Raw genomic sequence first — 27323 nt, 5'->3', positions numbered from 1 at the left:
AATAACATGGCCTCTGGTTTGTGCCACTTCACAGGAGCTATAGGGGCTACACAATGCTTTCTAAAGTGATGAGCTACTACAGGCGATATTCAGGGTACACAGCAACTGAGGAATTATGAGTAAATAGTTTTTTTAACAGTCCTTGCTTTCAGCCACTGATAAATAAAACTACGGTACATAAAACTGACAAACACACCAGTATGTCCACATGATAATTTCTTCGTTATTTGCACACACAGAGGCAGATGAATATGTAAATCACTTGTGAGGGGAATATGGATCCCTTGTGCTGGGAAAGGAATATGTTAATGACTGATGCAGGGAATGAGTGTTCATCACAAGTGTAAGGTGCATAAATGCGTTTAGCAATGGTGTGGGGCCTATGCAAATTAAATGCATAGGGTATAGTGGCATGTAAATCCCACAATTCCCTGACAGAAAGTCAGTGGAGTAAGAAATATAGCTGCTGGTGTAAACAAATCAAATACATTTAGAGGAAACAAGGAAAAAATCTTTGAGATGGATGAACGTGCATACATGGATTAATTCTATACTGTCTGATCCCGTCTGCTTAGCATTCGAAACCAAAATCAAGACACTGAGATAAGGGCTGTCGCAGCAGCAACAGTTGCCAGGGAAACCTGATGGCAGGATGCTGAGGGTTGGGGAGGGAGGGGGGTGTTTTATGTGAGGACATGGGGTACAATGCTCAGGTTGATTTGCTACCATTGAGGGAACAATGCCCCGCTCTTCGAGATATGGCACCTAAAAAGAACATGACTGACAAGAGGCAATGGGGTGCCTTATGAGGCGCTGATAGTGACGCCATTGGCGCATCTGTCTGAGTGTGTAGTCATGGCAACGAGGTGTTTACACGGCACAATCGCACTCTGAACACTGTGATGGCAATGACATTCAGGAAAGCACAGACAAGTGCGAGTGAGCCTGTAAACCAGAGCAGGGCCTTTCCTGTCCCCCTGCGCAAAAAAAAAAAAAGGAACCAGTGCTGACCATTTCACATTCGCTATGTCTCATCTCATGCTGTGCCAAAGGGATACAAACAGTGAAAACACAATTAAAGTTGAGTTTAACAAAAAGGGCAAAAAAATAGCCACCAAATTTCACAGACTTCAACTGCCATTGTATGTGCCAGGTTTTTTTAATTTTCAAAGTGACCTCTGCTAACAGAACATCTGTCATAATTATAACCAGTGTAATTAGCTAATTATAATAACAATAACAATATTACAATAAAGATATCACTTGTTTTAAAAAAACAGAATATAATCAAACTATATAAAAACCCAAAATGAAAAACACTTATCATAATAATTTTATTTTTTTTGAAAAGAGATCTATAAGGTTCTATATTTTTTCATTTAATTGTCCATTTTCTTTAGAAAAATTTATCCCACCACTGTATACTGTACTGTATGTCACCTCCAACTTCTAACTGAACGAGCTTAGCTTACCTTAAAAATGCTTGGCAATGCCTGTCGTCCATTTACAGCTCCCTGCTGCCATGAAATCCACTCATACACGATAACACTGAGATACAGTTGTGAAATAATCCCCTGCAAATGAGCAGTCTTCGTCAAAGGTTCGTGTCCTGTCTTTAATGGGTGATAACATTAGGGGTCCTGACTGCTTGAGAAATCAGAGCAGACGAGTCAGTAAGGGCTGGACTGAGGAAGCCATTTTGAGGGCCAGGTTATTTCCTGCTGTTGCATGTGGAGTTCATTTAGTGGCACACTGCGTCCATCCCACTGCCTTGCATTAGTCCAGGATCAGTCACAAAACAGTGTCATATACAAATGAAAAAAAAGTAATTTTCAGCTATTTGTAGGCACAAGTAGTAATAATAATATCCATATGAATGATAATAATGATAACATAATAACAATAATGTGTCATATCATAATTACAATACATTATTTGTTGAAACCAAATTTTTTGAGCCAATCTGGTGTCCATTTTTGGAGAGGATCCTAAATTAGCATGTGCAAAGCTTTAGCAAGTAGGCTACAGTCAAATGTTGTTGATAATAAAATGCGTTTATCACTAAATAATCAATTGTATGACAAATAAAGCTAAAGCTTGTTATCATTATCACCATAATGATCATTATTATTATTGCTCTAGCTACATTGTATACGAAATGATGGAGAGCTGCAGTTTTTATATCTTACGAAGAACACGTTAAAGACTTCTCTTCTCCAGTGACGCTGTTTATGTAAATGCAACAAGAGAGGAAAAGACTTTGTGTGGCTACAAAAAAGTCTAAACCAAAATAAATCACTTAAACACTTTGCCAGGATTTAGTTTTAGCTCCTTCTGAACGGATGCCACTCTCCTATACGTGTCCTTATGCAGCACAGTAGGAGCGGCCATCTTGTTCCAATTTTGGAAAAGTTGTTACGGATCGCTACTACAACAGCTGTGTGTACTTATTTTTTTAAATATATTCTTCAGACGTTGTAGTTTCCAGTCAGAAGCTTGATAAAGATTCTTTATAATTTATTTATTTGAATGAAAATATATTTACGGTATATATAATATGTACTTTCAGTCCTTTTTTATGTCTCATAGTCCTTTTTGCCATGAGATTGGATCTTCTCCCATAACCAACTCTGTTTTGCTCCTCCTTCAAAGAAGACATTAGACAGTAAGGTGTAAAAGGGAAAAGAGTGAGAAAGTGAGAGTGAAACTGTCCCGAAAAAACATTGGTTTTTGATCTGTCTCCCTTTAAAAAACTATCCTGATACATGCTTTTTGCACAGAATTGCTCAAATTTGACTCTCTCTAGTTTGTTGAAGTGCTTCCTGGGAAGCACTAAATGCTGGAACTGTACAGTACACCCAAACCATTGTTTGTTATTCAGTGTCTCTGCCAAGCACTAATCTGACAACATGTTCAATGGCCAATATTGTGTCTCCTTCCAAATATATACACTGTATGTGTCTGGAAATACACAAAGCAATCGGTCAAAAACCTAGAGAGGCTCATTGCCTGTGTATTATTCATAGCTTTCCACTGTGGTTGTGGATGCAAACGAAACATTTGCTTGATCTTGGACTTTGGCAAAGACTACAGCAGGCTGCACAGATCACAGAATGATTCTGATGTTTGTGGTTAACATTATATAGGTTTTAGTCTAATTCATTTGAAAAGTATGTGCGGATGCTTTTGCAGGGACTAGTGCTGATCTGCAATTGGACTCTGTCTCCTTCAGTCCTCCTGTTTGCTTCTCTCTGTCAACAGATTGACAAAGAGAAAGCAGTGACTATGTGAAATATAATCTTCTCTGGAATCTTTCCATGAGGACAGTAGGCTACAATCAGTCTCATATACTTGGTCTTACAGACTCTGTCTGTCTCACTGTCTCTACCAGCATCTCTAACCTCTTACTTTCACTCTCACTTTTAATCAAATTTGAGTCTCTTGCACATTTTCCTTTGAGCTGCTCTTAAAAAGCAGGGGCTCATTCTGGCTTTTTCCCATAAGGCCTTTCAGAGAACTGTGGAGACCCAACTGGGGCAGGGGCACAGGGGAGGTCAAGGTGCCACCTGTGGGTGCTCCTCCACTGGTTGGAACCTGGGAACAAGATATGGAGGTGTTCTGAGACTGGGAGCAAGGTGAGGGGTTGTTGTTGTTGTTGAGTCCCATGCCCGTGCCCATGCCCAGGCTCATCATGTTGTTGTTGAAGTGATGAGTTTTGTAGTAGTGGTTGAGGTGCTCTGAACGTGCCAGGTTCGGCAAGTTGACCATCTCTGGGTGGTGCAGCCTGAGGCTCTGTCCCCCTCCTATTCCACTGCTTCCACTCTGCGTTACCGTGGAGCCTCCTGAGATACCGCTGCCCCTACCACTGGCTCCGGCCCCAAGCTCATCCTCCACATTGATGATCTCGATGGCACGGGCAGGACCATGGTGTTTATGCAGCTGGTGCTGCTTCCTCAGCTTGTAGAACACCACTAACATCACCGCTGCCATGAATGTGATGGCTACAAAGCAGCCAATGATGATCTTTGTGGTCTTCATCACATCGTCCAGGCCTGAGAAGCCTGGTTCAGTGATGGGCACAGTGAACGTGGGTCGGGTTGCACGAGGAGAGGAGGAAGACCAGCCTGCTGATAGAGAGGAGGCTGTGGTAGAAACACCTCCAGGCCAGAGGTGGCTCGAGGGCGTGGGGCCAGATAAAACACGGATTAATGTCTGATTGATGTCTACCCGCGCAGGATGCTCTTCTCCTGGGGTCTCCGATGTTTCCACTGTGACTGTTGTAAAGTAGGTGTAGTTGACACTGGCATCAGCAGCAGTGACATTAAGGACAGCAGTTGCCGTGGTATTGCCAGCAGCATTGGTTACCATGCAGGTGTACTGGCCCGTGTCACGCAGGGTCACATTTGTGAAGTTAAGTGTGCCATCATGCAGGACGGATATCCGCACCTTGTAAGAACCATGAGTCATTAGAGTGCCATTAGGGGTGATCCAGTTGACAGATGTTGTGGAGGTGCTTGTGCGACACTTGAGCTCAGCGGCCATACCCTCGGTAACATTGAGGTCTGTAGGCGGCTCCACAATGACCGGTGCATAGCAAGTGAAGTGGCTCTGGTCAAGCTCTCCAATGTACTTGCCCTTTAGTAATGGGGGAGCGTGGCAGCGGGCACAGCATGTGGTGTTGCTAGGCACCGTCTCTTTCAACCACCAACTTAACCAAAGGACATCACAGTTGCAGATCCAGGGGTTATGGTTAAGGTGTACCCTCTCCAGCTGGTGTAGGGGCGTGAAGAGGTCATGAGGCAAGGAGTGCAGGGAGTTATGGGAGAGGTTAAGCTCCTCCAGATTTTTTAGGTCATCGAAGGCATTGCGCTCAATGACGGACACCTGTGAGTGCATAAGCCACAGCTTACGGAGAGACACAAGGCCCTGGAAAGAACCGGGTCGAATGATTTCCAGTCGGTTTCCAGACAGCTCGAGCTCCTCCAAACGCACAAGGGCTGTCAGTTTGGGAATGTCTTTCAGCCCGCACATGCCCAGGTTAAGGTAGCGTAGATTGATGAGGCCAACAAAGGCTGCATCAGAGATGAAATCCAACTTCTTGAGCTCACCAAGGTCCAGGCGCCTAAGTGAGGGCACTCGGTGGAAGGCATAGCCTGGTAGAGTCTCAATGGGGTTGTTGCGCAGCCACAGCTCCCGCAACTTGCTGAGGTACTCGAAGGCATGTGATGGCACCAATGTGAGGCGGTTGTCGAAGAGCTCCAGTGTGTTGAGGTTGGGGAGGCCATTGAATGCTCCAACTTCAATCTGACGGATCTGATTCTTTGAGAGCTGGAGAATCTCGAGGTGCCTCAAGTGCTTGAAAGTGTCTGACTTGATAACCTGAAGGGACAGAAAAACCGTAAGTTACTAGTAGAATGATCTATGTAGATCACAAACATACAACTAGGTGTTTTTTTGCTAAGATGTTTGTGGTTACATTTGACATAAGACGGTTTTGGAAGTAAAAAAGTGGACCATCAATTGGTTTTATGACTCAGCAAAGCTTAACTTTCACTCTGTGGAATCAATTAAGTAAAGTGTTGCATGCTGTATAAGCTTGCCTAAAAGAAAAACATGTTTTGATTGATTTTAAAAAGCCTTATCTTAGCATATAAACATTGACATAAATTAAGCTCTAATAGTGATAGATAATTTAGTAAACTTGTTAAAGAGATCGAAAACTCCAGAAAACCATGTGAAGAAAAAAAAAACATTGTCAATATAGGCAAAATCTATGTTAAATAAATTAACCGGGCATATATGAATAATTAATTTCTCTGCTCATATTGGTTACAGCTGACCTTTCAACCCCACTGATTATTGCTGCTGTCTGCAGGGGAAGGTGGTCTTTTCAGACGGACTCCCACTGACTGCTGACAACGCGCCAGCCAGTTGAACATATGCATCTTACGGCCTTTGTTTTGAGTCTAAGGGTCACCCTGGACTCTATATTGGAGATTTCATGTTACTTACAAATAATTATGTATCAGATGCTGGACAGACAACTATAATTTCTACATCGTGATGTATATACTTAAGGTTGATTGTGTTATATATATATATATATTTGACTGTTTTTATGGTCCCATTTTATTTATGGTGATTATAAACAGATATCAGATTACATTTTCACAGTTGTATAACGCATAGTTAACACTAAAAACAGACATCTCTCACGACATGCTACTAGACAGACATAAGGGAAACAATAAGAAAATAAATAAATAAACACTGATAAAAAAATAAAAACACTAGACAAAACCAAACAAAACAAAAAATAAAAATAAAAGGGTATCTCATATTCCAACATGAATAGGACAGATCAAATGGTCCTATTTTTTATCATTTCTATTTAAAAAAAAAACAAAAAAAAAACGTTACTTACTGAAAGAAATCTGTACGGTAAAACCCAAATCCCTAACCTTGTCCCTTGTCTTGTCCCTTAGCTCTGGGTTAGTTTCACCATCATAATAACTTGTGAGACCTCCTTAGAAAAACTTGGCAAATAATCAAGACTGTGGAGCTGCTAATCTTTTGGTTCATACTGATGGTGAAAAATTCTCACACTTTATTTGTAGTTCAATGCTTTTATCCAAACAACTAAAGTGCATGTTAAACACTTGACTTCAACTTTAAGGACTGTGTTAAACCTACTTTAAACCTTGTCCTTTTATTGACCCTAATGCATTGCCTGCTCCAGGCTCCTAATGCTTTTCATACTGAGAATCAGGGACTTTCTACAGCCACATTATAATCCCTTGCTAATTAGCTGATCGTCAGTGTTGACCAATAGATTTGTTATTCTGCAGGGACAGATGATTATGAAAAAGAAAATGTGCTACGGGCCCTGAACAGCACACACTAGCATTAATGTGACCAAACTGAGGCTCAGTTGGCAAAGACAACAAGCAAGAGAGCGAGACTAAAACCCCTCAAATATCAGATTGTTTAAGATCATAGAGCCTATGTTTGAGAATTGTTTGGCCAAAGCCCTCCGTAAGAAACACGGATACAGGCTACTGCCTCTTCTGTATGTAGAGCAGGAGCGAAGAGGGGAGAGAGAGAGGGAGGGGTGGAGATGTTAAGAGGGGGTGGGAGCTGTCAAGGCTTTACTCTCAGGGTACTCAGTGAAGGAAAAAATAAGCCAGAGAATCTAGGATGCCTTTAGGTGTTAAAACATTTTTAGATTTTTAATCATTTCAAGAGAGGCTGCAGGATACAACAAACCAAATCGGAAATTGAAGGCTAAAAGCGATACTCAATGAATATCCTCACAATTTCTTCAATTTGTCTTTCATGTGAACAGTATCCCTCAAAAACGCACACACCAAATCATGTGGCATAATGTCCTTTTTATGCTCTGTTGACATCACATAATGTTTAATAAGATGTTTTTTTACAAGGAATAAAGGGACATAAGACCGCTCTGTCCAACGAACTTGATGAAAGATGCACTGGACAATTTTAACTATGTTTACCATACTTGTCACTTTTCATTACAGAAAAAATATATGGTGAGAATGTATTTAAAGGAACAAGACATTGCAATATGAGGAGCAATCCAATTACTGCTAAATGCTGCTGCAAAGAGCAAAATCATCCAATTCTGTTTCTAAATGTAGTGATTTTCATTGCATTTTTGCTTTGTATTGATGGTCTGTGGGTAAATGCTCTCCCCTTGGAGTTGTCTAGGGACACTAGATAAATTGGTAATGCATACAAAAGGGGGAATGGTGTCATGGAAAAAAGCCTTGCTTTCAACTCAGAAAATATTCCCTCAGTTCAGTTGTGGCTTGAGTTGTTTTTGTTTTTTTGGTACTATTATTGCTGTTGACTTTTCTTTCTTTTGTCAGAATTAAAGTACGTTATTGTATACAAATCTTTTCTGATGTATTTTCATGCAAAGTGTCCTGTGTGACATGCACAACATAAACCAAAAATTACAGTGAGCCAAACTTTACCTGTATCGAGTTTTCCTGCAGGTTGAGGTATCGTGTGTTGACTGATATGCTTTCGGGTACCTCATCCAGGTTCTGCCTGGTGCAGATGACTCGGCTGGCCTGGTTTGAGCAGGTGCAGAGGGAGGGGCAGGCGGAGGCGGCTCGCACCAGCTCCGGCCCAGGGAGGAGGAGCCGCAGTAGCAGCTGGGCCAATAGAAAGAGGAGGGGGGAATGGCCGGGAAGGCAGGTCAGCGTGGCGATGCGCATGGCAACTGGGACATGACCCTGCTCTTTAATCCGAAGGTGCAGGTGAGGTGACTCCACGCTTGTGGATCTGCAAGAAAATGTTGTATTTACCCTGTGGTCCTCCAGTGGCAATTTGTTCTTTCTAATTCCGCATCCTCTGAGAGGTTATTTGTCCTCTGCCAATCCCTGTGTTTTTTCCTCTTGTTTTTTGAACATAGAAACATGCAGATAAACAGAACTTTTTCCCTTTTTTCCCGTGTTGTCTGGAGACTTGAGTGAGGATTTTTGTAAAAGTGAGAAGAACCCAGGAGTTACTGTGGAAGAACAAAAGAGAGAGGGAGAGGGGGAGAGAGCAGATATTAGAGACAGAACACAGACCATGCTATGTGTTTCCACAAACAAATGTGCATGGCTACCTATTATTTGTTCTAACAAATGAATAGAACAAATGATAGGTAGACATCTACAGTGGCTTATCATGGGGGGGATGTCAAATAATCTTTGACAACATTAGGACTTCTGTGTCACTGCTCATATCAAATCCCACATAATCCCTGAGCATACGTTTTGTCAGAAATAAAACCCTCACACCCGGGGCAGGTGAGCCGATTCCTGTAATTAATGGTTCAATTAGGTGGTGTGGAAATAGGGAAAACACAATGAAAAGTTTGACATTGTGTTTTTTTCTTTGCATGAAAACATTGATAAATAAGAGACATTTAACATTGGTGTAACTGTTATGAACAATTGAGTACCATCACACAGTCAAGCAATGAATGGCTGCATTCAGGTTCCACCCTGGTTTCCAGGGCAGTGTTTCATTTTGTGAGGTTAGGTTAAGGTTTAGGAAAGAAAACATTTGAATTATTTATTTAAAAAAACTTCTTATTAACTGATTATTTATACAGACAACAAAATTGTCTTTGCAGTCCTTTACTCGAACAGGTGCATAGGGCAATTTTATAAAATGATTAGAGTAAGTAGGAAGAAGCTGATCATTGCTACCTGAATTCCATCATGGGTCTAAATATAATGAAATTTTCCCAACAAAAGTTACGTTAGAAAGTAAAAGTTGAATAATATGATATGAAAGAAATAAAGAACACATTTGTGAAGTTCTGAATAACACATGTTAAATACTTCCACCTAAATTACTTTAGTGATTCAGCTATTATTAAAATAGTCTTAGATTCATTTTCTCTTAAATAATCGTCGTATCACTTCAGCACTAATTATGTTTGAAAAGATAAAGGAGGTAAGATTTGTGTTATGCAGATGCTTTTCTCAACAAAATATTCTCCACATACATTGATATAAAAAGAAGGATACCCATTTTTTTGTATTTGGGGAGAAGAGGAATAGTGAGGAAACCCATGGATCAAATATTTCAAGCTTTAAAACGAGAATTCCTTGTTCACAAAGTCGGAAACAATATAGATATTACTGAGGGACTTGCATTCTTTCCGTACAAACAATTGGTTTCTTGCAATGGCCAATAAAGGAATAATTGAAAAAAAAAGGACCTTCTGTTCAGTGAAAACAAGCTAGTCAGTGACAGGAAGCAACAGGGTTTATAAGACGTGTGGTCTTGATTTTGACAAGCATTAATCACGCTCCCAGGGAGAGATAGAAGCTTCCACTCATCTCAGGAATGGCTTCATCTTTTACCGCTAATTATACCAAGGTATGACTATTTATACAGCCACGATATTGATGTTTGTACATGCTTTCAACCTTTGGTTGAATCAAACTCATAAAAGCAAGTCCCAAACATTGAAGACAATGAGAGGCTGAATCAGTAAGCAGTTCCACTTTTTCTTTTTTTTTTGCAGTAGCATAGAAGCGGTGGTTGGACTAAAATGCTAATTCCATTCCTGCGCGAGCACAGCATTGCATGCTCTGGGGGCTGGAGAATGGTAGCGAGTGGTGCAGTCTGCATTAACACTAATAGATGGCCGGCAGAAGTCAGGCTCCACCAGCCTGTAGAGGCTGAAAGCTGCTCTCTTCCTCGGCAGGTTATTTAGACCTGAATAACCTTAATAAGGGCATCCAGCAATCTAGATACGGTTATTAATGATGATGGTTGTAATGATAGGAATTTGACACGCAAACTCATTTGACACGCTGTGCATCCTTACTTGGCACGGTAAGAAAACGGAGAAGGGGAAAGGGAGAGAGACAGAGAACGAGAAGAGGAGAAGGATTATTAATCTGATAGATGACTTTATGGCTGCAGGCAGAGAAGGGAATTATCAACACTACAGTAATAGATGAATACTGAACAGCTGCAGAGAGCGGACCGGAGAAAGAGAGAGGGTGAAAGAAAGACAGAGAGATATTGAGACAGATGGAGGGGAGGTTGAGTGAAAGGGATGATGAGGGATCAAGACCAAGAGAGAGGTATAAATAGTGAGAAGAGCGGGAAAGAGATCAGTAGTAAAAGAAAGACATAAAAGTGGAAGAGGTAAAATACGGAGGAGAGAAGAAGAGACGCATTAATATTAATAATCTCTTGCTCAGTGAGAGAGAGAGTAAGAGAGAAAGAGGGGAGGAAGGGAGGTGGGCTCAATAGAGAGATGAATATAAAACAGACAGAGATGGAGGAGGGGAAATGACAACACAGAGACGCATATAAAAAAGAAAGCGACAGAGAGATGGAAGCAAAAGACAATACAGTGTGAGGAATATGAAACAGGTGGAGATATAGACAGAGGGAGGGGGAATAAGAGGACAGTTGGGGCTGGATGGGTGGGGGCGAGATTGATCAATAATGCGTACGCAGTAGTTCAATGACATTAAAACACACACAAGGACACTGTGATAAATCATATCGGCAGCAGCATCTTGGATCAGACAGAACAGGACACCATAGTGGGATAGAAACTGTCACATGCAGCGGGCAACGAAGCCACTGCAACCCCAGTCAACAATGCAACCGTCATCAGGAACAGCAGCTTGCCCTGCCTGCAACTGCTACCCATCTGTATCCCGACACAGATGGCGGCACCGACAGATTAAGAGTCAGTCAAATGTTATTTTTAGGATCGAACTCTCACCTTTCTATGTAGTTAAATTGCCACCTTTCTTTTTTCTCTTTTTTTCCCACTACCACAGAGAACTAAGTGCTAGAGTTATTTCAGGTAGACAGCCTCTGAGCAGAGTGGAAAGGTGAAAGAAGAAAAAAAAGTGAGCAGGTGGAAGCAGAGGCTGAAGATAGGATGGTGGCTCAGATGTTGAGGTGAGGTGACGAGCGAGAGTCCACAAAGAAGAATGAGATTAGTTGGATCTGACAGCTGGTTAGAGGCTGGTTGATTGTGTTCAGCCCCACTGCTGTCACTTTCCACATGTACAACAGTCTCACCTGTAACTGTTCCTCCTTCTCCTCTTTCTCAACTTCCTCTCTCTATTTCCCTTGATATCTTCTTCCACCTATCTCCCATCTCCTTCTATAAATGGAGGAACACCCCTCTTCTCTCCAAACAGTTTGTGCACCCCACACTCTCCTCCCCTCCCAGCTGCCTAACACCTTTTTCCACCCTACTACAACTTGTTTCCTGGACCTCCATTGCCCCCCCCCCCCCCCCCCACCCGTACACGACACTGTAGGGTTGAATGGCGGGGGTAAATGCAGCATTGACCTCGCAGTTTGATGAAAGTTTATGTCCATGATGCATATTAACCTTTAACCCCCCCCCCTGTTCTCTTTTAACTACACACACACACACACACACACACACACACACACACACACACACACACACACACACACACACACACACACACACACACACACACACACACACACACACACACACACACACACACACACACACACACACACACTGCAGCTTCCTTTCCCCCTTTTGCTCTCTCTCTGCATTCAAATCTTAGCCAACAGAGTTACCATGGTTACCTATTCACTACAGTCTCCCACTCTGTCCAGCTGTATACCAATTCCACATCCACCCCTCTCCACCGCTTCCTCCTCCGTCATTAGCACCCTATACACACTCGTATACAAATGGCACGGACCAAACATGAGTGTGAATGACATCAACTCTCCAAAAACCTTGAGGCTTGATTACAGAGGGCCGCATTACTGTTTTTAGTTCTGACGATGCTGCTGCCACGACCTGCAGCGGTTTACAGTGAAGGTGAATACACTTTAATTTGTCCTGTGTGTCGCCAGAAATGACAAGTACCCACAAATCACCAGTGCAAAGGTCAGGGTCATCTCTCCTCAGTGATGATTAAATGCCAAAATAAAAGGTAAGTACACTGACATTGTGGCTAGTAAAAAATCTATTTAAATAATTTTAAAAAATAAATAAAATTAAAGGACTATACAAATGTGTTTCAAAGAGTCGGCTTCTTAAAGGCCTTGAACTAAGCAACAAGTTCTCCAAAAATATATAATTACACAAACACAGACTTTACTCGGCCTATTGGCAGGACAAAGGGTAAGGATGGAAATTACTCTGGAAAAATAAATGATGCTACATTAAATATTCGGTTAGGTTAATGCACAAGAACGACTTGGTTAGGTTAAGGTAATGTTAGGGAATTATGGGGGGCTTGGGATGAAATGACGCCTTTATTTAACTTGAGTGTTGGAGCTTCACTGTGCACAATGATGCGCGAGCAGAGTGTGATACCAAACGCCTGTTTTCATATTAATTGCGCTCACCTTGAATCTCAATTTAGAAATTTGACATTTTGACATTATAGTAAGGGAGCCAATATAATTATAAATCAATAAGTAACCTACTGATGCGGAAAAACACTAAGGAATAAGTAAAGAAGGGGACAATTTCCTGCAAGGGTTACACTTTTATATAACTGATTATAACTGCATATTTGTTTGAAATTAAATAAGTAGTTTTAAGTAGCACAACATTTTTTTGTGGAAAAAATTAAATAAAACAGATTACAATTCTAGGCATTGTGTTTTTCTAAGGTGTCTATTTATACATGCAGAATAGTTTAACTTTGAATGTAGCCTATTTTGTCACAAATATTAATTCTTATACAAACTATTAATTAAACCATATTTCCAATCGATAGTTTCAAACTCTCAAAAACGATTATTGTGTTGTTTTCCATCACAGTAGACCCCAAGTCTGCATTTACTTTTTTACAGTCAAATACCACTGACTTGTCATTTAATTTGAGCTCAGATTGTTTTTAAAAGTCTCCACTGCCTTACCACACAGTCATGTTAAACTTCATGAAGGGATAACACTGATGGTCACTGTGATCGACTACAGTACTGTAACCCAAACAGAATAGCTTATATAGTCCAATGGAAACCAAATGGAACATTTCTAACACAATAACATGGCTTGCACATTGTTACGTGGGGTGTAAAGTGTTAAATACTGTTATATTCGTTTAAATAATATTTAAATATTTTATTGTATGTACATATTCATGGTTTTCCCCCCTTTAATTATCTACCAAGAATGTTCCCAGTATTCATGTTAAATTTTCCCTTGAGCTTCAAAGAGTAGCTTCAAAGTTGAATAAAACATTTTCCCACACTGTTGGACAGCATTACACATACAGTATATTCTCTGTTCTATAAAATATTAAATTCAAGACCAATTTTTTAAAGCTGTATGATTCCATCAAATAAAAAATTCTAGATGCCCCATGAATCCTTTTACACATACAGTACTTCACCGTTATTCAGTCTGACATATTTGATATCTTTAGGGTCTTGACTAGAATTTAAAATCATCTTTTGTCCATCTGTGCAGTGCCTGGTTGCTCTGATTGCTTAACTTGCCAAAGGCTCTTTAGGGTTGAAGAAGGTAAAAGACCCCATCTTCATGTGTTTGATCCTAGCTGCTGTGATGTATCCTGGGAGTTTTATTTCATAAAGATTTATGTCAGCCTCTAAAGGTAGGGTAATTAAGTTTGGATAATGTTATCCTCCAGTATATCTCTATCCGCGACCACAGAACCTTAATGTCAGAGTGGGGAAAAGAAGGAGAGTAACTGTGCAGCAAATGGTTGGATGTAAACTTCTCTAACGAATACAAAGAATGAGGGAAAGACAAGAGAGAAAGATGTGCTGACAGTTGAACAAGTGGCAAGTCGAACAGACAAGAGTACGCTCTTTCTCTCCAGTGTCCTGTCTGCACATCAGCATGGAGGCACATCAATAATGACACAGCACACGGCAAGATGGCAGCTCATGTAGCCAACGTAGAGAAAAGCTCATCATGTCGATGTGTGCGTTGGGAATAGAGCCATGACCTTTCCTGATCGCGGTGACATCTCAGCTATCAGGGTTGTTGCTGTGAGGCTTTAAGACAGGGAAATATCTGCTCTCTCACACCCCAATTTCTGAGACAAGGAAGTAATTTAAAATAATAACCAAAGACAGATTTGATCCCAACACGGCACAGAGCGAGTATACTGTACCACAGCTGCTGATACATCTGTTATATGTGACATACATGGTGTTTTCTGGCAGCTGATATTCAGTCAATTTAATCAAATCACTTTTGATAAAAAATCAGCTAGCACTGATCCATGATGGACCATATCAATATTGATCAACAACAAAAGCTTAAGCTCTTAATCCTGGCTCCATTAAATGATCAAATTCCCCAGAAAGCAATAAGATATTTGTTATTATCTTGTGTTGCAGTGAGTTTTAGTACTGTTACTGCTGTTCCAGAAATGTTACCTCCATAAAAAAATAGGAACTCTGAGGGAAATTGGCTCTTTTGGTCTAAACAGCATCAATGAAGTGGGTGTCATGAAGAGGGCAAGGGTAAGAACCCTGATCCACCTCCTGCCTTGTTCACTCCAACCCTCTCACACTTTAATATGAATGCCAATAGCAAAGAGAGGATGTCTCTTCACAAACTGACAAAGCCTTGGCACCTCGAGGCATCGCTAGGGGGCGAAGTCTCGGGGGAAAAGTGAATTCCTTGTTTCGAACAGAGAAGCATCCCCCCTCCTTGGGAAGAGTCTTTTGAACTCTATTTGTAGGACTACAGCACATTTTGGGGGCTTATATTATTGGTCATCTCACTTTAACCATTGTATTTAGTTTCAAACAACACTATGTAAGTGATCAAATGTATAAAGGCTTAAAAATGAAAAACAAAACAAAAAACTGTAAGAAGTCATTGATTTCAAATAAATGGCTGGAATGAAACGGAAGTTATAGGGACAACAAGATGGGTTGGGAGGAATAAAAAAGGTGATATGTTGGCAAGACTATTGACTGAAATGGTAGATAATCTGATGGTGAAGAAAAAGTATAAAATATCACCATTTTCATTAAATTAAGCTATGCTCAAATAGTAATAGTTTTCTTTGACAAAGATGAAACTAAAAAAGGTCAGAAATCTTAACATTATAAATACGATGATAAAATAACGAGAAGATTTGTTCCAGCATTTAGACAAAAAAAAAAAAAGCAGTCAATACTAACACTATTTAAACAGGAATAATAATTTATGTTTGGCTATAAGTGATTCCCTGGAGGGTATTCAGTTCACCGTGGAGCATTGGATTCAACTGCTTATTTGTTTACTTTGTTATTTATTTTGTAAAAAAGTTGCATAGCATCACCTTGAAATTCCATAGAGCTTAGGTGAACCTCGGAGTCGGGTTACAATTTCCGGTGGGTTCATCATTACGTCATGTGATCCAATGTTAATATAGCCAATCAGATATTTATGAATGCCCCTTTCAGTTTTAATATTTGTAAAGTACAGCTGAAAGGCCATCACACATCAGTCAACTTTTCTGTTTTATTTTCCCTAAGATACAGAGGTAAATGTTAAAGTGTTGGCATGCAATATCCAACAGTTTACCAGGAGACATGGACGTTTTCAGATTTCTCATAATTCAAAAGTCATTTGACCAACAGACAAACGTCCTCTAAATACCACATCAGCTCAATCATCATTTATTAAAGTGATTCAGATTTCCAAAGAGGCAGGCCCCTCCAGTGAACTGCATTTGAACACAAGGCGTCAAACCAAATCAGTCTCATCTCACTGCTTCTTATTAGAAGGGAATATGATGGACCACAATACAATCTAGTATGAGGCTGCAGTGAGGTCTTTCACTTTCCCAGACGATCATTTCTCCAGGCCTTTCAGGGCCGAAGAGGAGCTGCTCTATCACAAGTGTGATCTCCATACTGCACAGCTCTTATGAAACAGACACATTTAGGATATGATAAATCAGTGCTATTACCCTCAGTGTCTGTTAGTCAAACTAAAACAACTTCAAATGTTTTATTTGGCAGGAGTTCCTCACCTCGCCTGCAATTTCTGGTTTTTCCCAACCTGAGCAAAAAACAGCTCATGCAGGATAACATAGTACGCAAAGTCTAAACTAAATATAACGCTCTGCCACCTAAGCAGAAACAACTTTAATAATTCAAATAATAGCATTTTATTTGTTTCAGCATCATTTTATAGTCATCCAGCCATAGATACAGTTTCCCCTTAATCAGCCCATGATAATCCCATCCAGACTTTCCACAGTCTGCCACAAACCAGCATTACATTTTAGCCCATTCTGCTCATAGCCTCATTTTTCCTTCACACTCAGTCCTGTCCTGGTCCCAGGGTAGTCTATCACACTTACAGCATACACTCTTCACAGGCGCTTATAAACATTTAAAGCATTTGACTAACCACCAGGCAAAATTGACTTTGGGATGAAAGACAAGGGGGCTTTTAAAAGATGAAAACGGAAACTCTGCATCAGGAAACAGAAGCCCTAATGTAATGTAAAACCCCCCAAAAAGCATTTTTATTCTGCAGAGGTAGCCGAGTCACGCAGAGGGTTTTCTCTTTTTAATGATCTTTTAGGGGGGTTGGGGTTGGAATGAAGGGTTTATGATAGAGGGTTCATGTGAATAGTTTTCAAATGGGCGTTGGGGGGAGGCCACTGTGTCGTATTGTGGTGGATGTGAGAGAGGAAGTCCCTCACTAACTTCCTTCTATCTGTGCCGGCCTCCTCCACACTGTTTACCCTCCCACCCTATGGCACTGAAAGAACACTTGACGGGCACTGGCCTTGCTGGTGAATGAATCCCTGACGTCACTGGCCCACGCTCACACACATATAAACGCGCGCACGCACGCGCACACGCGCACACACACACGCACACGCACACACACACACACACACACACACACACACACACACACACACACACACACACACACACACACACACACTTTAAGCAGTGTGACTAATAGCATATTAACATCCTTTGTGTTGCCTCAGTTATACCTGATTCATGTCTGGCTCCCAGGGGAAGGATCCCCCCAGGTTATTGAAATATTCAGACGTTAGATGTTAGTACAGGTGAATCAATGATGCCAGTCAATAACTCCCCCCTCGACAGGGATTTAAGGACAGGGGTGTGTAATACCAGCATGCTAACAAATTCAGGTGAAAACATAACTATTGTACTTGATATTGATTTTTCTCCTATTGTGCACAGTGATTTCCCAGCAAGTATAAGTTTAGGTAGAAACACATGTGAGTCTGCCTATCCATTGCCTCTGATAACCAATATCATTTAGTGGCTGGTATGTGTCAAATGAGGGAATTGGGGTGGGGGATTTTGGGTCAAATATGGTACCTTAGTGTTGTTAAGGAAATAAGCCTGAAGTTTAAGGACCTGAATCACTTTGAAGCAGAGATAAATATCTGCCAATATGTTTTGTCACACAGACAAACATGGCATTTCCTTTATCTGCATTCTGAGATATGTTTTACAGTTTTACTATAAGGCTTGAATCCTTGATGAAGTATACGGATTACTACGGGAAGCTCACAATTAAATAATTTTTTCACTTTGTTAGATAGTAATACTGTTCTTCAATTTAACCCTTTAACAAGCTGCAGTTCGTAAACAAATGTGCTACCTTGTTAGGGAATCATCATCTGAAAGCACTGTCGCTAATGTTTTAACAGAGGTGCACACAAAACTGACACACAAAGAAATACAAAAACAAAGTATCCTAACTATTAAAGAAGAGGAAACATCATGTTTTATGTAATGTTTTTCAGATTGTGGACAAAACAGATTAAAGCAAAAAAAAATACTACTGCATGATTTCAATATATAATGCAGCAAATTATTTTTCCTCAAACTGGTTTTAGCGATGGCTCTGTTGTATTAAATATAAATCTATAATGTATTACTGTAAATGCACCATGGTGTCTTATAACGCCTTGTTACCAGTTGAGCTAATCTCTTATTTTGTGCTCCTCAGAACGGAAGGTCAATTGAGCTTATGATATTGTGATAAACAATTAATTAGACAGAATCTCCTCCTCATTTCCACTCTGTTTACTTATTAAGCTTCTTAATGTCATCTCATGACAGGAATGCAGCCTTAGATGCCTTTACACTATCACGCTTTTTTGGCTTCAACAAACTGTTCAGTCTTATTATTGGAACATTATTACAATAAGCGCTTATTTTTAGAAAACAGCACAACAGCCTGATGAGGTTTCTTAAACTGGAGCATTCAGCGTTCCACATTTTAATCACCACTCATCCTTGTCAAATAGGATATACTGCAGCCCCCTCTGCACTGTTTCTGTCTCCTACCTCGTCCTCCCACTCAAAGTGTCCAAAGACGCACCGTTGCTCTCATTAGGATGCAGGATGCAGAGAGAAGCCATGATCTATTCAGAACTGCTCCTACAGGAGCGGGGACCTCCTCCCCTTTAGTGGGGGCCAAGAGCTGCAGATTAAAAGTCACTGTGTTCATCACCCTGCTAAAGCACTCTCATTAACAGACATTACATTACCTACCCCACATGTTCAAATCCCTAACTGGGGGCTTCATACTGCTTGTCATTATGTCGGGATGAAAGTCTTTTTAATGTTAACATCTTCACATTCACTACGCCTGCTCTCAACTTCAAATGAAATCCACTTATTACTGTCCGTTCGGTGGGCAGTGCCTGGTCGTGACGCCGATTTTGTGTACAATTAATCCGTATTTAATGTTGTTAAGTGTGTTGATACACTCAATTCCTGTGAGCTGAGGGGGAAGCCAGCAGCTAATCAAAATGTCTCTCAGCCATTTACAAAGCAATGTAAACTGAACATTTTTTGGGTTGCTCTAAAACCTTTTACCAGTGTTTCTGATCTGAGTGTTTGTTGCTCCCAGCTGTTTAGGAGAGGAGGACTTGGTTCAGCGTTTCTGTGTTTCATGCTGCCCTCGCTTCCCTTTTTTTGTGCTAGGGAGAAAGACTGAGAGAGAGAGAGTGAGAGAGTATATTTGTGCGTGTGTGTGTGTGTGTGTGTGTGTGTGTGTGTGTGTGTGTGTGTGTGTGTGTGTGTGTGTGTGTGTGTGTGTGTGTGTGTGTGTGTGTGTGTGTGTGTGTGTGTGTGTATTTCTGTGGGGGAGGTCACACTGTAACGTGTCAACTCTGACTCCATGTGATTGTTTGTGTGTGCATCTGGTGAAATTTCTGTGATGGGTTCAGACGATGCTGCTCTCAGTGCTGGTCTCATTACAGATTTTACATGTCTGAGTGTAAAATATACAGGACTTGGTGTTTAAGTCTACATACATTTTAAAATGGTTTCCCTTAAAACCAGTAGATGTATATTTCCATATGTGTATATGTCGGGTTTGCTTAAAAACTCAAATCTGTTATCATTTACACACAAGGGGAATCTTTGTTTAAACTCAAATCAATACAAACTAATGCACAGAGATGTTTTGCAGCCACACAAAGATCTTTGGGTAACTACAGCCATGGCAACTACTCCTACACAAGCCTTAAAATACAAATATTTAATTAAAACCAATTGTTTGTGCAATGTTAATTTTTAATATTCAGCACTATTTTAGACATCAGTTACATTTTCTTGACAAGATTTTAAAGAAACTCGGCTTCAACAACTCTGTGCAACAGCCACACTTCAGAGTTACCGGGTGGCACTTTTAAAGTTAACATCAAGTCAAGTCTCTCTAACTTTCGTCAGGAATACAATCAACCTAACTGCTCTACCTGAGCAAAATGCAAACACACTTTTTAAGTAAAGACATTGCAATCATAAGTTTACAACTCAAGGTCAGGGTCAAGGTCATCAATTTAGGATGGCACAAATAGAGCTATGGCCTTCCCTCACACTACTCATTTTAGAGAAATACATGTTACTAGAGCCATGAAATGTGAGAACACTAACAATTAGAAACAAATCAAAAAAGATATCAAAAATATGTGTACAATTAAGGGGCAAATGAGCTGTATTGAAAAAATGTCAAGGAAACTCTTGTTAAATATTTAACAGAAATATGGCAGCAATACTGCTGACTAATAATTGCACTAAAATGTATTCTGCATAAATAACACAGTTACAGTACACATTTGTAAATCATTGGTGTAAAAAGAGAGCCATTTCAAAGAAGAACGATAATATCAATTACATATTAATCATATAATACATTGTGGCATATTGCAGAGTGGAAAAGATAACATTAAAGATATGCAGAAGAAAAAGTAGTGCAACATCAGCACTACACTGCAGTGAACAGTAACTGATCTTACACTGCAACAGAGCTTAGTTTTTAATTAGGATTTCAGAGTTGAAAAAGGGGGAATAAACATTTAGAGTGTGGTGCAACATGTGGAGCAGAGGTGGATATGCTTAAATTATGTGTCTATCTCTCTGTGCATATCCAGCTCCATGACTGTACGCAGCACCTTACGCTTTTATGTTTAAATGGCTGTCTTTTCATAAACAAACAAATGGCGTGTGCATGCATGCGTGATAAGCAACACTCTCTTGGCCCAATCCATTCCTGCCTCGCCCCAGTCTTCTCTATGAGTGACACACTGACTAATACACAGACAGATAAACACTCACACTGACAAACACGATAAGGCTTTGACCACGAAACACTGACATGGACTGACTGATGGACGTCTCCATGGAGACCAGTCACCAAGACTGACACAATGTCTCTCGCATCTGAGCGCTGTGCCAACTAAATCAGAGAGGTGAGGGAGAGAAAAGAAAAAAGAGGAGAGCAAAGGAGAGCTAAAGAGTGGAAACACACTGTGCGGCACCAGAATGATTACAAAGCAGCGCTGAAATATTCCAGAAGATCTGGTCTAAAGGGCCACGTGATCGTCTTCCCTGCCCCTCGATCTGCTCCTCTCACACCTCAGTCGCACCCCATCACTCACACCTCTTCGTCACTTTTTCTCTTTCACACTCCACTCCTTTTCTTTCTCCTCTGCATCTAATCCTCTCTTTTCCCCCTTTTTGTTCCTATACCTTGTTTATTTCCACATCTCACCTCCTCTGCTGATTTCTCCTCCCTTCTCCTCTCTGCGGGTTCTTCTCTCCTCCCCTCTCTCTTTCTCTCCTTCTCTCCCTCTCTCCCACGCTGTGCGAAATGGAAGCTCTCACAGAGACCTGAGGTTGCCATAGTAACCTGCCATAGTAACCACTCACCATCTTGCGTGTCTCCGTCACGTCGACGGGGGTTCGTGGCATCCTTGGCCCTGCTCCGCAGCCCCCAAAACTAACCTAATGGGAAAGTTCCTGAATCTAATCTGTGTGTGCCTCACCAAACCTACAAATGACAACTTCTCAGAGGGATGCAATGACTGATTTATGACAGAACAATTGGTATCCACAGGTCAGTTTGATGTATTATTAGACATAGGCTAGGTCACACAGCTGAGAGGAAAAGATTCTCTGATACTCAAATTAAGGTTCTTATAATTTTAACTTTCTAATTTAAAAGAAAAAATGTATCAAATTATGACTCAGTTGGGGAACAGGCTAATACACACCATACCATTCCTGTTAAATGCCTTTATTTGAATAGTTTACACAGGGAAATTTGAGCCTGGGCGCCTCACCGCTGCACCCAATTCAAAGCTACCACAAGAGAAAAGTGCAAGAGGGGCAAAATATATAAATAAACTAGTACAACTGAGTCAACACTCTACATATACCGCGGAGAGTCCAGGGAATGGGAATACAAACAGTGGAGGCATGTACAGGTTCACATGATGGCACTGAGAGTAATCGTCCACGGCTAAATCTGTAGCCATGGCACCTAGCGTCAACAACTTTGTCAACTGTGTCTCTAAGCGGCCGACAGGGACTGCTTGCATGTATCGTCACCCTCCTCTGAAGCCACCATCTCACCATGACATCACCACTCCTGCCGCTAAAAAATATGACTAACTCGAAACCAGATAACAAAAAGGACATTTGATTACGTATCATCTTGTGCGACAACGCGCCCACACGACTCTCCAGGCATCTCATCGTGATCTCAGAGTGCCGTGGCAACCAAACCTGTCTGTGTCAGGCTTGAATCACAAGTGGAAAAATCAACAAGGAAATTAAAAAAAAACCTGTTAAGCATCACACTTTGGTCATTAAGGTTGTAATTTCATGTTTACTGCTGTATGTTTTTTGCTATGTACATCATCAATATTTATACTGTCATCATCCTCAGCATCAGTATGCTACTACTGTTGTGCCTCCAGCCAGCGCAGTCAGTCAGTGAGGCAGACAGAGGAGCCAGACTCTGCAATGCTGTATTGAGCTCTTATGCTATCACTGACCCGAAACAAACTCCCTCAAGACTCTGTGCCTAGATGCAGCCAAGCCAACAGTGGCTGCAATGCATGGTCACTGAGGCTTGACCGCTTTCATTACCCAATCACATTTACTAATACTTAATCTAACCAGGGGAAGATAATGTCGCTACTCTTTGCCAAACTCAATATCAGACACGCAGGGCTGACCGCTCTCTCCGGCCAGCTCATTTCAAACAGCATAAAGCACCCCGACTGTTACAGTCTCTCTCGTTACTGATGACTCGCGAGCAGGCAGCTACTTCCGACCATCTTCACAAACGCATGATCAGATATTTTCGCCAAACTCCGCCAGACAGCTCTCCCACGGCGCATTCAGGAACTCATGAGGAGGGAGTGCAAAAGACTCGCCTCAGTCAATTTTTCAGGCATCCCGCTCCACTGTAGGTCATGATGAGAATAAATTCCTCAAGGGAAATCTCACCATTTCTAATTATGTCAATTCAATGGATTATGGCATTCATGTTGTGTCATTAACCATTGCCATTCCTCAAACTATTATTTAATAATTAATGTCCGGACAGTCATCATGATCCCCGAAGGGCCAACACCCAGGCCTGGACGGGAGACTCAATCAAACCAATCACTGCTAATTATATCCTCCGCTCCGTCATAGGCAGTTTAGCATTTCTGCTGTGGATGGGTCAGTGCTCATGCATCGCCAGCCCCCTGGTAACTGAAATTCAAATTGTGCCATATCATGCGCAAAAACAGAATCTCAGATCTCTGTCCCCGGGTCAGGCATGGCGTGAGCACGTGGCGACCGGCAGGGACATGTGTGATATGATCCCAGTGTCTCAAAAGGGAGCTTGTCATACTGCATTATTAAAGGGACTGCCGGAGGTTTTTCCCACAATTTTCAGCCTCCCATTGTTGATCAGTGACTCTCTCTTCACCCTTCAACCTGTGTACATCAGCAAGTCGTGCATCCATCAATCATTGACATCCTTGCCCTGTGAAGAGATCAGCGACCAGCTTGCCCTGATTAGAGCAGTTTTAGTGTCATCTATAATCTCTGTTTCTCTCCGGCTCTTCCATTAACAGAAATGAGTGTTTGTGCATGAACTCAAGCATGCACAAATGCACACTCATACAGACACCAGATTTAGGGCAACTGTTACTCTCTTTGCATTCTAATTTAGCAGCAGAGACGTCCCTCAGAATTAATGCAGTCTTTTGTCCTTTAAGGTACAGTAAGGGAACGACGAAAGACAGACTACATTTTAACCAAATCGAAAGGATCCTGGCTTCATTTGATTCACAAATCAGTGGCATTAGAAAAGGTTTTAGGGGGTAATCATTTATATGGTGGACTCCTGTCATGCCCTTTCCCACCCCGTGTGTTTGTTTTGAGATGATTTGTTGTTACTTTTCCACGTCTCCTCTGGATATAATCTGCAATGGCTCCATGACTCCAACAGAGCTGGAGCCGTGGGGGGCTGAACATTATCTCAAAGTCACACCTTCCCTCTAGGCCAGGTGTGCAGGTGTAATTTACCATGTCCCTGTTAACCTGCTTGCTTGTTTTCATCAAGCTCATCGGCCATGCATAAGTGGTGTGCCTTGGAAATTAAAGAGCAGCCTGGCTTGATTCCTCAAATGACTTGAATCGCTCAGCCGGTGCTTAATTTGCGACACAGTAAGGAGTCAGCACCCAGTTTTGTGGGACACATCTGACTAAGTCTTCAAATTAATGGTTGACAGTTAAAATTTGTTTTTAAAAAAAGATCGAAAGCTTTGCATGCTTATTATCCTCAAATTGGTGAAAAAGAGCAGATATCCTTCATGTATTTCTTCTTCAGCTAGGCTGCTGAGTAATTATGGAAACTGTTGTATTAATTGTGAAAAGGAGGCAGGATGATTTGAACTTTCTTACAGGGAAAACTATTTGGATTTAAAAATTGTCTTTCCTCTGGCCGACGAACTTGAAGCCCTCAGTGAAACAGCCTAATCAGGGAGCCTGTTACAGGGGGAGACTCCTTGAAGGGGAAATAACCTGAATAAAACATTCCAGCATCCCATTGCCTAATCTGTGTTAACCTTTCCGTTTGAATCATGACATTGTTCCATTTTATTTAAATGCATATAAGGTCAAGAGTTGTCATGACTTTGGTCCTTCAGGACTTTAAAGGAGATTTGACTTAAGTTGAGCGTGTTTTCCTTCTATCTTCAGGACTTTACTAATTTAGTACAACGAAATTCCAAAGAATGTGACTTGTGTGAATTCACACCCCTTCATATATATATATATATATATATATATATATATATATATATATATATATATATATATATATATATATATATATATATATATATATATATATATATATATATAAAAAAAACACACAATTAACAAGTGCGCAATTCTCTAGTTTTCCTTTGAATGACCACATTCTCAGGAAATGGCTCACTTCAAGGAAACAGGATAACTTTAAATTCATTTCGGCTTGGGTAATTCCTTGGTTTGGGAGTGGGAGGATGACAGCCACAAAGTTCAAGATGAACAAATTTCACTGACATTTTGGCCTCGCTTTTGCAGCAGTGAGATGTCTTGATATTTTGAAGAGTTGCCCTGAGCTCAAGGACCTTGCTTTTAAATGTGATATCATGTGACAGGCCTCTCATGAAGCCAGGGCCTTGCAGTGACTGGTGCTGTTGCATTCAGTATATGATCAGCTGGTAGAGACACCTCACTTCCCCACTATTGAACATAAAACCCAGGATATAAGGATAAAATACAAATCTTTACAGGAAACATAAAAACTTACCATCCTCTTAACATTTTACTTCTGTAGCGCTTTTTCGGATCTAATGGAAAGAATATGCTGAGAAGCCAGGGTTCATAAACAGTATGTGTCATGGTCATTCTTGGCGGTTGAGCTACAATGGTGGGGAAGTTTACAGGCGAGCGTTAAATGTAATAATGGGGCGTGAATAAAAACCACAGAACATAAAATGAAAGCAGCCAAATACCAGTGATTATTTGGCCTGTGAGGATCACCAAATATTTATAATGACACAGTCCATCTGACAGCGATGAGTTGAACAAAAAGGTCTAACATCACACATTCCTTGATATTCTCCTTGATTTGTTCCCTTCCTCACATGTAAATCTGCAGAAACTTGCAGTGTTGGAGGGGTATCTCAGTGATTTGCTCCTTGTTAAGTGCCATACAGACAGCACAGCATTACCCCCTACACTTATCTTGTCTAATCCTGCCCTAGTGCCCCATTTCACCTTCAAACACCCATTAATAACTTATTCTCTCTATCATAAACTCAGGAGATCATCCAGCTGCTCCACAGCACACACACTGCCAGCAATCTCCTCCCGCCAGTCCCAGCCGTTCGGATTGCTCTGAAACACTGCACATTAGCATTCAAATCCTCTCATAACCGTATCATTGTGTTACAGATAGAGGCAGTAGATCTTCATTCATCAGTCCTAATCTATCTGCTCCTTGTTCTCAGCCGAAAGGGGCCCCAGGCTCTGACTCAGAGCTTAACCCACCGCGAATAAGCCGCAAGGTGCCTGCGCATTTTCTTCCAAATCTGGGGTCATCAGCAGGGGCAAGCGGGGGGAAAATGAACCCCAACATACAAATTAACACTGCAATGGGGTCCGATTAGACCGGTTTAATTGAGTATATTTAAGTGAAAGCGGCATGTTAACCGGATCAAGTATTAAGCCCTGTCAACAGCTTGTGCTACAGTTGATGCTCCTCTTATCGCCAAGGTTAGATGAACTTGTGTTGCCAAACAAATATGAGATAAACAAATAGAACTAGAAACATCCGATGATAGAAGAAAAGTTTGAACTGTGCATATGGCCAAAATTGGATAATGCAAATCAATTCATTCCCCCAATTATTTCTCACACACGTCTGTCCCGTCATACATGTAATTCGTGGGTATGAGCCATGCAGTCAGTGAGGAGGCCTGTACCGGAATACACACGAGGACAGTTCACACATCATATGAGGTCATGAATGCGTATTTCCATTACAACGCATTTAGTAGTTTGTTGCGCGTGGAGCAAAATGCACAAACTGTCCGCATGCGCGCGCACAAACACAAGCCAGACAAACAACAAAATCAAAGCTCGTGAATCTGCATCTTGAATGTCTGTGTGTGTCATCGAAAGCAACAGTGAGTGTTGGGACTCACCTTTATTTTAGGATGCTGCGATCAAGTCCTGAAACACATCTCGCTCAACACGCGCTGGCCGTGTACTCCGAGAGCTCTCACCTTCCCTCAAATAACAGCTATTCCACTGCAGAGCCGCCGCCGACGCTGTCTTCTTCTCTGCTCTCCCTCCCTCTCCCTCTTCTCCCTCCTCTGTCTCCCTCACTGTTTCACCTATCTCGCTCTTTCTCTCTCTCAGATTGATTCACCCTTTCCAAGTGCTGCGCTGCCACCACTGGTAATGAGAATTGTCTCAGAAATCTTCAG

At 41.2% G+C, this 27323-nt stretch overlaps 1 protein-coding gene across 2 annotated transcripts; it reads right to left on the bottom strand.

The window, feature by feature from the left end:
* Window positions 1-1140: 1140 nt before the first annotated feature.
* lrrc4ba (leucine rich repeat containing 4Ba) lies at window positions 1141-27190 on the bottom strand. 2 transcript variants are annotated; one of them, XM_063904270.1, is made up of 3 exons: window positions 27039-27190; window positions 8001-8539; window positions 1141-5379 (listed from the first exon to the last, which is right to left on the bottom strand). In XM_063904270.1, exons 2-3 carry the CDS (start codon window positions 8244-8246, stop codon window positions 3427-3429), a joined length of 2199 nt encoding a protein of 732 aa, XP_063760340.1. In that variant the 5' UTR covers window positions 8247-8539; window positions 27039-27190; the 3' UTR covers window positions 1141-3426. The 2 variants fall into 2 exon arrangements, with proteins under 2 accessions (XP_063760340.1, XP_063760341.1); XM_063904271.1 differs by having other exon boundaries at window positions 8001-8313; window positions 27039-27111.
* Window positions 27191-27323: the final 133 nt, after the last annotated feature.

The sequence above is a fragment of the Eleginops maclovinus genome, chromosome 16 (assembly GCF_036324505.1).
Source record: "Eleginops maclovinus isolate JMC-PN-2008 ecotype Puerto Natales chromosome 16, JC_Emac_rtc_rv5, whole genome shotgun sequence".
Classification (NCBI taxonomy): domain Eukaryota; kingdom Metazoa; phylum Chordata; class Actinopteri; order Perciformes; family Eleginopidae; genus Eleginops; species Eleginops maclovinus.
This window is presented reverse-complemented; position numbering and strand designations above follow the sequence as displayed.

Coding starts and splice junctions, on each gene's coding strand:
- lrrc4ba (XM_063904270.1), bottom strand. CDS start 8,246: ATGCGCATCGCCACGCTGACCTGCCTTCCCGGCCATTCCCCCCTCCTC. Junction 5,380..8,000: donor TGCAGGAAAACTCGATACAG/GTAAAGTTTGGC, acceptor CTGTCCCTTCAG/GTTATCAAGTCAGACACTTT.